The following is a 12691-nucleotide window of genomic DNA, read 5'->3' on the forward strand; positions in this document are numbered from 1 at the left end:
AGTACCGTATGTTGTTAAATGAAGGCCTGAGTAGTGGGTAGTGGGGGCATGAGAGGTGGTGTGTGTGTGTGTATACACAAACATACACACATGCGTATAGAAGGCTTGCCGATTGGAAGGTAGGCAGTTCGAATTCCCATGACACAGTTAACTCGCATTGCTCTGTCCCAGCTCCTGCCAACCTAGCAGTTCGAAAGCATGCCAGTGCAAGTGGATAAATAGGTAGTGCTCCAGCGGGAAGGTAAATGGCGTATCTGTGCACTCTGGTTTCCGTCACAGTGTTCCATTGTGCCAGAAGCAGTTTAGTCCTGCTAGCCACATTACCTGGAAAGCTGTCTGTGGACAAACGGTGGCTCTCTCGGCCTGAAAAGCGAGATGAGTGTTGCAACCCCATAGTTGCCTTTGACTGGACTTAACCGTCCAGGTGTCCTTTACATTTTTTACCTTTACACATGTACAAGCATATTATCAAATAGTAATGAACACAACTGTCTCTTTCTCACTCTTCTGATCTTAAAATTCAGTTCTGCAACGTTTATGCAGCAATTTCCAAATGTCCGTGTAAGCCCCATTATGAAGGCCTCGATTGGGCCTCAAGTTGAGAAACGTCATTAAACTGCATGGGAATGCAGCCTTTTTTCAAAGGAGAAAAACAAATCCCCTGGATTTTGCTCAAGTAAGAGCTGTTCGACAATGGAATTTGCTGCCAAGGAGTGTGGAGTCTCCTTCTTTGGAGGTCTTTAAGCAGAGACTTGACAGCCATCTGTCAGGAATGCTTTGATGGTGTTTCCTGCTTGGCAGGGGGTTGGACTGGATGGTCCTCGTGGTCTCTTCCAACTCTAGGGTTCTATGCTAGTAATAAAATAAGAACTGCAACCTCCAATTCATTTTGCTGCCTGGGAATACCTGTGGCCTATAGGTCATTATGTATATAAAAGGAAAAAGACAAGGTTGTTGTCCCTTCTCTACTTCTTTATACATTCTAGCTCTGGAAACATTAGCAATTACAGTAAGAGAATAAAATAAAAAGAGGTGCAAAGATGAACAGAAATTGGGAGGGACTCATATTCTTATGTTTAATATATAGTTTTAACATTTACAGAACCTATACGATCTTTAACAGAATTAGTGAAACTTGCAACTGAATCTGGATGTTTAGTGTAATATGCATTGAATAAAGTAAAAGCAGAAAATATGGATATAAATGGCAGCAGATTCCAGGAAAAAAAAGATTATAGGGTATCTGTGGTGGTGATCTGATCCCATAAGATTAACAAATAAGAGCAACACACACACACACACACACACACACACACACACACACACACAACACACACACACACACAAACAAACAAATGGCAACTGGAAATCTTAAAAAACAATGTGAGAAGCTGTATCTGTTTCAGGCCAAATTGCCTGAAGATTTTTCACTTCATTTCAACATTTATCAACTGAGATACTGACTCAGCAAATTAACAAATGATAAGTGTCTTATCAAAAATTGTTTAGAACAAGAAAAAGCCAAGAAATAAAGTGGAGAAATGTGCGGGATAAAAAGAAAAAAAAGCTGTCATCTGTATTGCGTTATATTATGTATTGCAAATTGCATTAATTGGATCACTGAGCAAATTGACACTGCAGAGATCAATCCAATCTCTGCCCAGGGAGAAGCAGCTTATGCCACCACCTTATTTGAAGCCTTGCAGTTTATACTAGCCAGGGTGATGATGGGTATACCTTCTCCTTTTTCTGTCACAGAAGAGATGTCCACATCAGGCCCCTTTCTGGGAGCTGGACCAGGCATAATAGCCATTTCCTTGAGATGATGGTGGCATTGCCTCTGCTCTGCTCTCTGTGCCTACAGCAGGGACCTCCATAGTGGTGGGACCCTGTCAGCCCACAGGAACATCTACTGGATCCTAACCTTCACCAGAAGTGTAGGCCAGGGGTTAGGATCACAACCTAAGACATTTTACAACATTTGAAGAATTAATTATGAAGACTGGTACTAACAGATCATCAAAAATCTACAAGTTGCTCTTAAAATAGGATAGTGGGCCAGAAAAAGTTAACAGATTAAATGGTAAAATGGGCTCAAAGTATTGGGGGGGGGGAATCCCACAGGACACATGGGAAATTTTGTGGCACAGAGTCCATAAATGTTATTTGAACATGGTGATAGGGAGACTTGTTAGACAAATATACTAATACTGTTTTATGTGCTTATAAGGGATAATGCATAATCCTACAGTTCTTGTTTTCAGAACTGACTTGTATCTGAAAAAAAGGAACATAAAAAGCTATTTTCAGTTTCAATTCCTTGTGGACACATCTGTATACATAATTACTTCCTAATCTCTCTCTCTCTCTCATATATATAGGGTACAAAAATAGGGCTCCTGTGACATTCACTTATACAACGCTTCTCAAGTTTAAAATATTGGCTTTATTGATATTAATCTTGTTCCATACTCAAAGAATGTCTATTGGTTTCTCCCTTGAGTGAGCCCTGTGATACTTAATGAAACTCTTTCTTACCCTGAGAGCTAGGGACAGGGGATCTGGGGCCTTCCAAATGTTGTTGGTCTACAACCCCCATCATCGGTGACTGTTGGCCATGATGGCTGGCGCTGGCGGAAGTTGGGGGTACAACATCTGAATTGCCGCAGGCTCCCCACCCCTGCTTGATGCATCTGCGTGGCTTCTCCCTCGTGTGAGTTCTTTGGTGAGAGGTGAGGCTTTTCCTCACACTGAAGCTCTTTCCACACTCCAAACATTTGTAAGGTTTCTCCCCTGTGTGAGTTCTTTGGTGAGTAGTGAGACTTGTGCTCAAACGGAAGCTCTTTCCACACTCCAAACATTTGTAAGGTTTCTCCCCTGTGTGTATTCTTTGATGAGAAGTGAGGCTTGGTCTGACCCGGAAGCTCTTTCCGCACTCCAAGCACTGATATGGTTTCTCCCCTGTGTGAATTCTTTGATGGTACATGAGGGCCGAACTCTGACTGAATCTCATTCCACACTCCAAGCACCGATACGGTTTCTCGCCAGTGTGATTTCTTTGATGGTATGTGAGGGATGAATTATGACTAAAGCTCATGTCACACTCCAGACATTTATATGGTTTCTCCCCCGTATGAATTCTTTTGTGTTTACTTAGGTATGAGCTCTGGCCAAAGCTGCGACCGCACTCCAGGCATTTATACGGTTTCTCCCTTGTGTGAGTCCTTAAATGACAAGTCAGGCTGGTGCTCGAACGGAAGCCCTTCCCACACTCCAAGCATTTATATGGTTTCTCCCCTGTGTGGATTCTCTGATGAGAAGCGAGGTCATTCCTCTGACTGAAGCTCTTCCCACAATCCAAGCATTCATGCGGTTTCTCCCCTCTGTGGATTTTTAGATGGGAAGTGAGGTGAAAGTTCTGCCTGAAACTCTTTCCACACTGCAAGCATTTGTATGGCTTCTCCCCTGTGTGCATTTTTTGGTGCCTATTGAGTTGTGACCTCCAACCAAAGTTCTTCCCGCACTCCTGGCATTTAAATGGTTGCTCCTCTGCGTGGATTTTGCCACGAGCTTCACGGTTTGGGTTCGAATCAGATCTGTTTGGAGACACAGGACAGTTGCTGGTTTTGTTTCTTTCCTCTTGGGTTGCAATTTCATAGCAGCCACTGGCTTTTGAAGCGAAGGACTGACTCTCACGCAGTGCTCCCTCATTCTCCATATCTTGGATGTCACCTTCTAGAACAAAAACAGGGAACTGATAAGAATCTGAGTTAGGCCAGGAGTCTCATATCACCCAAACATGTCAGATAACTCTTCTGATAAAAGAAGAGCTGAAAATACTTAGGTGGGAGGCAGTTCTTTTCCAACCTCTTCTATCTAGTATTGACTGACTGCTGGTGTGGTGTAGAACAAGGGGTGGGGAACAGTATACTGGCCATTGGGCCTGATTCTTGCCTGCCCTTCTCATGGGCTTTAAATGAATAGTGCAGATGGGAACCTTGAGGGAGACTACGAGACTGTATAAACTCATCAGAAAAATATCCACAAGTCTTTTGAAGCACCAGAGGCCAGTGTGTTGGACTGTTTCATATTCAAGCCACATTGGATTTTGAGATGGTCCAAATGTGGCCGAGGCAGACTCATATCTATTTTGTGGCGAATGTACAGCTTGATTTTTTACTAGCTAATCTGTAATGTGGATGGTGGCAACGAAAGACACTTCCCCACTCCTGTTACAAGATAAGATATCTTTATTGTCATTGTCCCCTTGCGGGACAAATTACTCGGTTGCTACATCCACTCAGATAAAGCATTCCGCATAATCCAAAATTACAAAACCTAATTAAAAACAGTAAATATAATACAAATAACAAGTAAAATAAGATGACTTCAAAGTCCAGGTTTTCCATTTAAGGCCAAAATCGCTCTAGAGAAGAAACTGTTCCTGAGGTGGGAAAACCTTTTCCAGATCGAGTGTCGCATTCTCTTCTGGGCAGCATGCCGGTGGTGGGCGGAGCCAGAGGCAAAAGTGGGTGGAGCAAACAATGTAAATTTGACCTGGTTTCTACACAGAGACTCACACATCCTTCTCCGCCCTCCATCCAGGCAAGAGGTATTATCAGAGTTCAAGGACACATTCCGGCCAGGCAAAAACACCTGTGGCACAAAGAGGGTCCAGTGAGGTGCATGGTCTGAGGAGAGCTCTGGAGCCAGACAGAGAGGTCTAGAGGGCTGCATTTGCCCCCTGACCTGAAGTTCCCCACCCCCTTACATTATACCCTCAATTATTTTGTGCAGCAGAGCTTCCTCAGCAGCGACACCAAAGCTGTGCAACCTGTTCCCTAGGGACATATGACTCCCTCCTCTCTCTTTTTTACTGTTGACTTTTAGGCAGTAAACAATGACAATGTGGTTCTGTTAGGCTAATGCAATTCTAGAATGGCTCTGGTCTATATTTCATTTATTACGGCCCCACTGTCCAATGACCTGATGTTGACCAAAAAGTTGTTTCCACTATGCTGTGGTTTTAACATTGCGTATTCATGTCTAATCAATTGCAGGTGTCAATGCAACAAAATTTTTGTTCCCCAGTGATCCCCTTTGTGATTTCAGTTAAATGGAAATGCAGGATATCAATGCTTTAGTAAATAAAAATACTGGTATGTCCCACTAGACCGGGTGAAGGGGAGCTGAGATGCTGAATGGCAAGAACTGTGCCAAAACATGTTAAGAAATGGAAAGAGGTGTTTTCATCATCTAGGGGCTCTTAACTCTCATCAGCCTTGCCCATATTGACTTGGGCTGATGGGAGTTATGAGTCCAAAAACGTCTGCAGAGCCACAAATTCCCCAGCCTTGAACTAGGCAGCCTTACCAAGAGAGGCAACGAGTGCACAGCTCTCCTCCATGACTTGCTTGTGCAGAGCTCTCTGGTCAGGATTCAGCAGAGCCCACTCTTCTTTAGAGAAATTCAAAGCTACCTCCTCAAAGGTCACCAGGCCCTGAAAGAAAAAGAAAACATTTCCTCCTCATAGATAAGACAGAAATATCCAAAAGGCCAGTTATGGCAGAGGTGCAGTGGGGAAGATGTCTATTATCTTGCAGGATTTACATCTTTCACGAGTTGCATTCATAGATTTCCTAGTGGACAGCTTTGAGAGACACAAACAGAAAGAGAAAGATTCATCAAGGTCCAGAAATGTGACCAGGGGGAACAGAGAAAACCAAGCTTCTCCTTTTGTCTCTGCAGGGAGTCTTGCCCCTACCTGTTTAGGTCGCACAGAAGCCATTTCCCATCTACCACAAAGTCGAGATGGCTGAGCATGTTTTTCTGGCACCATTCCATTATCTATAAAAACACACACACAAAGAAAGATAGTGGGAAGCTAGTAGAATAAGCAATGCATGTCCAAGTACACATGGGCATTACAAAGGCCTGCTTCCCACATCGTGATAGGCCAAACCATGGTGTGATGCAAATGGGCAGGAGGCACTGATTATAACATAGTTCCTCTGCAGAGAGCTAAACTAGGAACCAAAGTTTGGACGCCATGCTAAGCCAAGCCACGGCTGAGCTCACCTCAGTGGACCACAGCAGCAAAACGACCAGAGAGAAGCAAAGCAATCATGATCTCCCCAACTACCAGCCTCATACTGTGTCAGGTGTGGGGAACCTTTGTTCTTCCAATTGTTGCTGCACTACAAATCCCATCATCCTTGGCTATTAGCCATGCACCATCCAGAAGTCCTAAGGTTCTCCAGAGCTGCACTAAGCCATGGCTTGGATTAGCGAAACATGTAAGCAAGGCCCATATATTTTCCACTGAATGGATTTTGGATGTCGGCACCCATTTCAGTTGTTGGGGGTGGGGTGGAGCTCTTGGCTGCAATCAAAATATCGTCAAAAACTTGAGGCACGCTAGGGATTTCTTGCATAATAAATAGGGGCAGACCCAATTGAATTATGCCCCATTAATCCTTACACTGTAAGGTGGTACCTCTGTTGGTCTCCTGCATGACCCCTCTTCCTGGTGGACTGTGTCTGATATCTGATGGAGCCTCCTCTGTCTCGGGGAACCCAGAGCCCACTTCTGCAAGCAGTTCCAGCTCCTGAAACAGCAATGAGAAGCAAAGACACAGAACAGGAGAAGGCTTAGAAAAAGTATGATCAGAAGCAAAGGTTTGGGGTCATCCCTCCTTGGATGATTTCCCAAAAGAGATAAGACAATTAGTGGGGAGTTTTAGAGTCTCCTCTCTCACATTCCTGAACTGCCAGGATGAAATGCCCTCACCTGCTGCTCTTTCTGCTGCTTATCTGCTTGACTGAGGAGAAAACCTTCTGCCAGGGCCACTGCCTGGGAACTGGTCTCGGCTCCACATTCTCTGACCCAGCGCTCCATCTCCGCTGGAAGGATGGTCAGGAACTGCTCCAGGATCACCAAGTCCAGAATCTGACTCTTTGTGCGCTGCTCCGGCTTCAGCCATAGGCGGCAAAGATGGTGGAGCTGGCTGCAAACCTCTCTGGGCCCCTTGTCATCCTGGTAGCGATACCGCCGGAAGCGTTGGCACCATACAACTGAGCTACTTGTGTCCTCTCCCGGGGTCTTCTGCACCACCGTTCTTCCCCAGGATCCCCCACTGCTCCTATTCCTGATGGCATTGAGGCGGCCTCTTCCTTCTTTGGGGCCGGCTAAATCCTTCTTGCCCATCTTGGATTGGTGCTCCTCTTCCTGCAAGAGGATTGCTTTTCCCTCCTCCCAGTTTTTGCCTTGAGGTAAAGATGGCCCTAATTGGTGCCGTTACCAAGGCCTGCAAAGCCAAGACATCATTCTGTAAGTGCATTATTACTTTGCCAAGGCAGGGAGATTTCCCATAAGCTCAGGAGCAACCATGTCTTGTACCAAAACGAAAGGCAGTGAATGCATATTGTGAGACACAGGCTGGGATGAGGAAGAATTCCTTCACTTGAGGGCTATAGATTAAAGCCCTCATTCTGACTGAGGTTCAAAAGGTGCAGAACCTGTTGCACTAGTCCAGCTGCCAACCGGTAATACTTCTACTGGTAGGAAGAAAGGGAGGTGGAAAGGGGAGGCTGAGATTTTTAAATGAACATCTTGAGAGGAGGTTCTTGCACTTAGATTAAAGCATTGAGGGCCAGAAGATGGAGCGTTCCCCGCTTCCTCCCACCTTGGACCTTTCTGTGGTGGCAATAGTCTCTCCATTTGACTAGGGCTGCTAAGGGGTGTGGCTGAGGAAGGGGTGTGGTCTGGGGTGAGTCCTGAGGGCCATAGAGAGGCCACATTTGGCTCCCCACTTCTGACGCATTGAAGTATCCTGTTCACAACAGTAGCCAGACACCGCTCCCAAACTTTTGTGTCCATCAGGAATGGGGAGTTTTCTCTCCCTCTCCTGTTTTCCTCTCAATGTCTTTCTCCCCATTTCTTTTAATTATTTCACCGCACGCTTCTGCGGCCCATCCCCACCCCCTTCCCCAGCACAATGTCGCCACGTGAAGCAACGCATAAATGAACACAAGACTGGGACAAAGGAAGGAGAGTTGGCACCTGGTCAAGGGAGGCACTAATTCTAACAGAAGTACAGCTATCATTAATTGATTCAAGTTAGAATGGGGAGGGGGGTCCTGGATGGGCCAGCTGCCCTGCTGTGAAATGGGGCAAGGGTCTTGCTTGCTCTTCTCAGGCCTTCTATGTCCCGAACCTCCAAACACAACTCAATGTGGTGTACTGGTAAGAGCACTGGACTAGCACCTGAGAGCCCAGGGTCCAAACGCAGCCATATAAATCTCACTGGGTGGCCTTGGGGCCAGTCCTTGTCTCTCAAGCTAACCTACCCCACAGGGTTTATTTTATTTATATAACACCCTTCACCTGAAGATCACGCGGTAGTTCACAAAATAAAAGTACGAAAAACAACAACCACACAAAATGCATAATAAAACAAGAACAGAACCAAACCAATAAGCCTCTCCCACAAGCACATTCAAAAGCCACAGATTATTTAATTAGCCAAAGGCCTGAGAGAAGAGGAATGTGTTTTCCCAGTACCTTAAGATATGTAACCGAAGACATCAGATTAGCTTCCCTGGGGAGAGCATCCTAAAAGAGGGAAACCAGTGTAGAAAAAGCCCTTTCCCATGTTGCTGCCCTCCAGATCTCTCTGGACTTCAGATTATGATCACAGGATCTGGGGAAGTTCCTTTGGGGAGAGGCAGTCCTTGAAGTACCGTGTTTCCCACATTTTAAGACACCGTCTTATAATGATTTTACTCAAGAAAATAAGCCTATGGCTTATTTTCGGGGGGTGTCTTAGTGGTTCCTGCCTCCTCCTGCCGCGGCCGGCGTTGCTGCTGCTGGGCTGGCAGCACCCTGCGAAGTCAGGAGAAGCCGGCCAGACCGCTGGGGGGTTTAGAAAAAACGTCCGGAGCGCGTCCCAATGGCAGTGCTCCTCCTCACCTAATGGCAGTGCTCCTCATGTGCCGCAAAAGCCACTAAACAACTGGGGGGGGTAGAAAGGCAGCCAGAGCGCAGCCCGATAGCAGCGCTCCTCACGCACCACAAAAAGGACACAGAAAGCTGCCGGACAGGGGGCTAAAAAGCAGTGAAGCAACGGCCACAGCTTTAAATGGCTCGCAACGCCCCCCTCGCCGTCGCTAGGGCTGCCGAGGCTGGATCGTGCCTTTCATCCCGCGCCTGCGCTGCGCGCCGGATTTTGCCCAATCCATCGGGGAGCAGGGAGCGCTCAGAATCTGGCAAGGGGGGTCTCTCTTCCCATTCGGGCACCTGAGCATTGCCGCTTGAAAGGCTGGAGGCTCTCGGCAAGGTGGTCTAGAGGAGCGATCGCGGAGCGCTCCTCTCTGCAGCTGCCGGTTGCGGTGGCCGGCGGCAGACAAAAAAAAAAAAGAGGCCAGGCTGCTGCGCTCCGCCCAGCGCTGCAGGGCGCTCCGAGCGCTTGGCGCTGCGGAGCGCTCCTCTTTGCAGCTGCCGGTTGCGGTGGCGGGCGGCAGACAAAAAAAAAAAAAAGAGGCCAGGCTGCTGCGCTCCGCCCAGCGCTGCAGGGCGCTCCGAGCGCTTGGCGCTGCGGAGCGCTCCTCTTTGCAGCTGCCGGTTGCGGTGGCGGGCGGCAGACAAAAAAAAAAAGAGGCCAGGCAGCTGCGCTCCGCCCAGCGCTGCAGGGCGCTCCGAGCGCTTGGCGCTGCGGAGCGCTCCTCTTTGCAGCTGCCGGTTCCGGTGGCGGGGCGGCAGGCAAAAAAGAAAAAAAAGAGGCCAGGCCGCTGCGCTCCGCCTGGCGCTGCGGAGCGCTCCGCTCTGCAGCCGCCAGTTCCGGTAGCGGGGCGGCAGGCTGCCTCGGGCAGGGAAAAAAAGAGAAGCTAGGCTGCTGGCTCGGGCGCGCGGAGCACCCCGAGCCTCTGAGAGCCAGCAGGACGAGGAGGAGGCTTGCCGGGTCGTCGCACAGCAGCGCGCGCGGAGCGCCCCGAGCCTCCGGCAGCCAGCAGCAGCAACAACAATCCCAGAGGCTCGGGGCGCTCCGCGCGCGCTGCTGAGCGACGACCCGGCAAGCCTCCTCCTCGTTCTGCTGGCTCTCAGAGGCTTGGGGTGCTCCGCGCACACTGCTGGATGCCGACCTGGCAAGCCGCCTCCTGCTCTTGCCGGCTCCCAGAGGCTCGGGGCACTGCACCATGCCTCAGCCCCCACAGCACTGAGCGCGCCTCCTTCGCCTCCTCTTCCCTCAGCGGTCTCGCTCCTCGGAGGTATGGCTTATTTTCGGGGTATGGCTTGTATTTCCTGAACGCTTAAAATCCTGCTATGGCTTATATAATGACTACGTCTTAAAATAGGGGAAACACGGTATTGCAGTCCTGAGCTGTTTTAAGTTTTTATAGGTCAGAACCAGGACTTTGAATTGGGCCCAGGAACGGTGGCAGCTAGTGCAGTTGAGCCAGGATCAGTGTAATATGCTCCAACCGGCTGTTCAAAAGACATCTGAAGGCTGCCCTGTCCAGGGAAGTTTTTAATGGTTGATGTTTTATTGTGTTTTTAATATTTTGTTGGGAGCTGCCCAGAGTGGCTGGGGCAACCCAGTCAGATGGGCAGCTAATAATATTAATATTAACAACAACAACAACAACAACAACAACAACAACAGCAACAATAGCAGCAACAACAACAACAACAACAACAATAGCAACAATAGCAACAACAACAACAACAACAACAACAATAGCAACAATAGCAACAACAACAACAACAACAACAATAGCAGCAGCCCCAGTGAGCAACCCAGCTGCCGAATTCTGCGCAGCTGAAATTTCTGAGCCGCTTTCAGAGCCAGCCCTACGTATGATGCGTTGCAGCAGCCACAGATTCATTGAGAGTTGGAAGAGACACGGAGGGTCGTCTAGTGCAACCCACTGCAATACAGGAATCCAGCCCACAGCCATCGCTGCAGAGAGGGCGGTCCATGTACTCCACCTTGCGCTCCTTGGTGGAAAGGTGGAATATAACAGCAATCAAGCAAAGGAAGCCTTCTCTCTGCAGGGTTTGAGCCTGGGCACCTTTTCCAGAATCAGGACCCCCCTACTCACTCACCCACCGTTCCCTGTAGCCCCTAGGCTCCCCTTTCCCCAAACGCACAAGGGCGGAGGCTCACCAGATCGCAGAAGGAAGGAGGCGCCGCTGCAGCGCCTACGGAAGCCAAGGGGCCACTTTCCGCTCCTGGAAGAAACAGGGCAGGAAGAGGCGTCCATGGGTGGGGCTGGCTTTGCTCCAGGGTTCACTTCCTCCCTTCCCCCCCCATAAAATAAATTCTCTCTAGGAATCCGACTCGATTCATTTAACCCAGTGTTTCCCAAATTTGGGTCTCGAACTGTTTTTGGACTGTTCCCGTCATCCCCGACCACTGGTCCTGCTAGCTAGGGATGATGGGAGTTGTAGTCCAAAAATCAGCTGGTGACCCAAGTTTGGGAAACCCGGATTTAACCCTTTGAGTGCCCCGCAACAAATCCTCTCCGTGGAGCATCCAAAACGCAAGCAAGCAATGCGCGCTGGGCAGGTGGTGCTTCTTGATGCGCACCAGGCGGGGAGTCCGATAGGAACCTGGAGAGGCGCCGCCGCGTTTCTTTTATCGTTATTTCCCGTGCCGGTTGCCCTTCCTGAACGCCCTTGCTATCCCGCAACCCACGTGGGGGAATGGGGCGTTTGGCTTGTGCAAGGCGATGGAGGGAGGAGATGCATGCAGCAGGCTGAGATGGTGGGTGGAAGCAGGGCTGGCCCACCCGTGAGGCAAAATGAGGCAAGCTCTTCTGGCAGCAGGATCCAGAGAGGCAGCAGATTCCGATGCACATCATAGAATTGGGACCCTGAGGATCATCTAGTCCTGCCCCCTGCAATGCAGGAATATGCAGAGATTTTGCACCCTTCCCGTGTTGCTGATGTAGATCTTCAATTACCCCGCCATTTTGTGGTTCATTTCAGGGTGCCAAAATGTACTGGTGTAGGTGGGACCCTTTTCTCGCTACTTAGTGCAGTCCAAGGCAACTGAGACTCCGTTGTTCAGTCCTCAGGCAAGCCTGGCCCTGCCAAAGTTTCCCATAGTGGAGTGTGAGAGGAGACAGAGGGATAAAGTTGTCTTAACGCCCAATTTGCGCTGAACCTTACAAGCAGCATCATAGAGGTTCCAACTATTGAGGAGTGGCAGACAAAAATGATGGATTATGCTGAATTGGCCAAGTTGACCTGTGCGATCCGAAATCAGGGAGAGAGAGTGGAGTAAATTCATTGACTATATGGAGAAAAATTGTACAGGTATAAAGACACTTGCAGGACTGAAATAAATCCTACAAATTGAGATTGAACTTGTAAAAGGAACTGCAAGACAGGAGTAAAACAACAAAGCCGTGTGAAGGAAGGGAGGGAGGTCTCAGCTCGATAGAGAAAAAAGAGATGAGATGAAAAAGTTATGATACAAATATTTGGTTTAATTGTTGTATGTGTTTGTTGTTTTGTTTTTGTATTAATTGGAAAATGAATTAAAAGTATTTTTTTAAAAAAACATTTCAAGCAGCATCATGGCACTTTAAACAGCCACGGCTTCCCCGCAAATAATCCTGGGGACTGTAATTAGTGCTGAGAGTTGGCAGGAGAACCCCCATATTCTCCTCAGAGAGCTAGTTCACA

At 48.4% G+C, this 12691-nt stretch overlaps 1 protein-coding gene across 7 annotated transcripts; it reads right to left on the reverse strand.

Moving 5' to 3' along the window:
• Positions 1-1062: 1062 nt before the first annotated feature.
• On the reverse strand, positions 1063-11303 carry LOC118093172 (uncharacterized). 7 transcript variants are annotated; one of them, XM_088657403.1, is made up of 7 exons: positions 11166-11303; positions 6791-7307; positions 6482-6608; positions 5765-5847; positions 5374-5500; positions 2539-3735; positions 1063-2277 (listed from the first exon to the last, which is right to left on the reverse strand). In XM_088657403.1, the coding sequence occupies exons 2-7, from the start codon at positions 7205-7207 to the stop codon at positions 2261-2263; spliced, it is 1968 nt and encodes a 655-aa protein (XP_088513529.1). In that variant the 5' UTR covers positions 7208-7307; positions 11166-11303; the 3' UTR covers positions 1063-2260. The 7 variants fall into 7 exon arrangements, with proteins under 7 accessions (XP_088513529.1, XP_088513530.1, XP_034987956.2 ...); XM_088657404.1 differs by lacking the exon at positions 1063-2277 and having other exon boundaries at positions 2427-3732; positions 6497-6608; XM_035132065.3 differs by lacking the exon at positions 1063-2277 and having other exon boundaries at positions 2427-3735; positions 6497-6608.
• Between the last annotated feature and the right edge of the window lie 1388 nt (positions 11304-12691).

Source organism: Zootoca vivipara, chromosome 13 (genome assembly GCF_965207765.1).
Source record: "Zootoca vivipara chromosome 13, rZooViv2.hap1.1, whole genome shotgun sequence".
Lineage (NCBI taxonomy): Eukaryota > Metazoa > Chordata > Lepidosauria > Squamata > Lacertidae > Zootoca > Zootoca vivipara.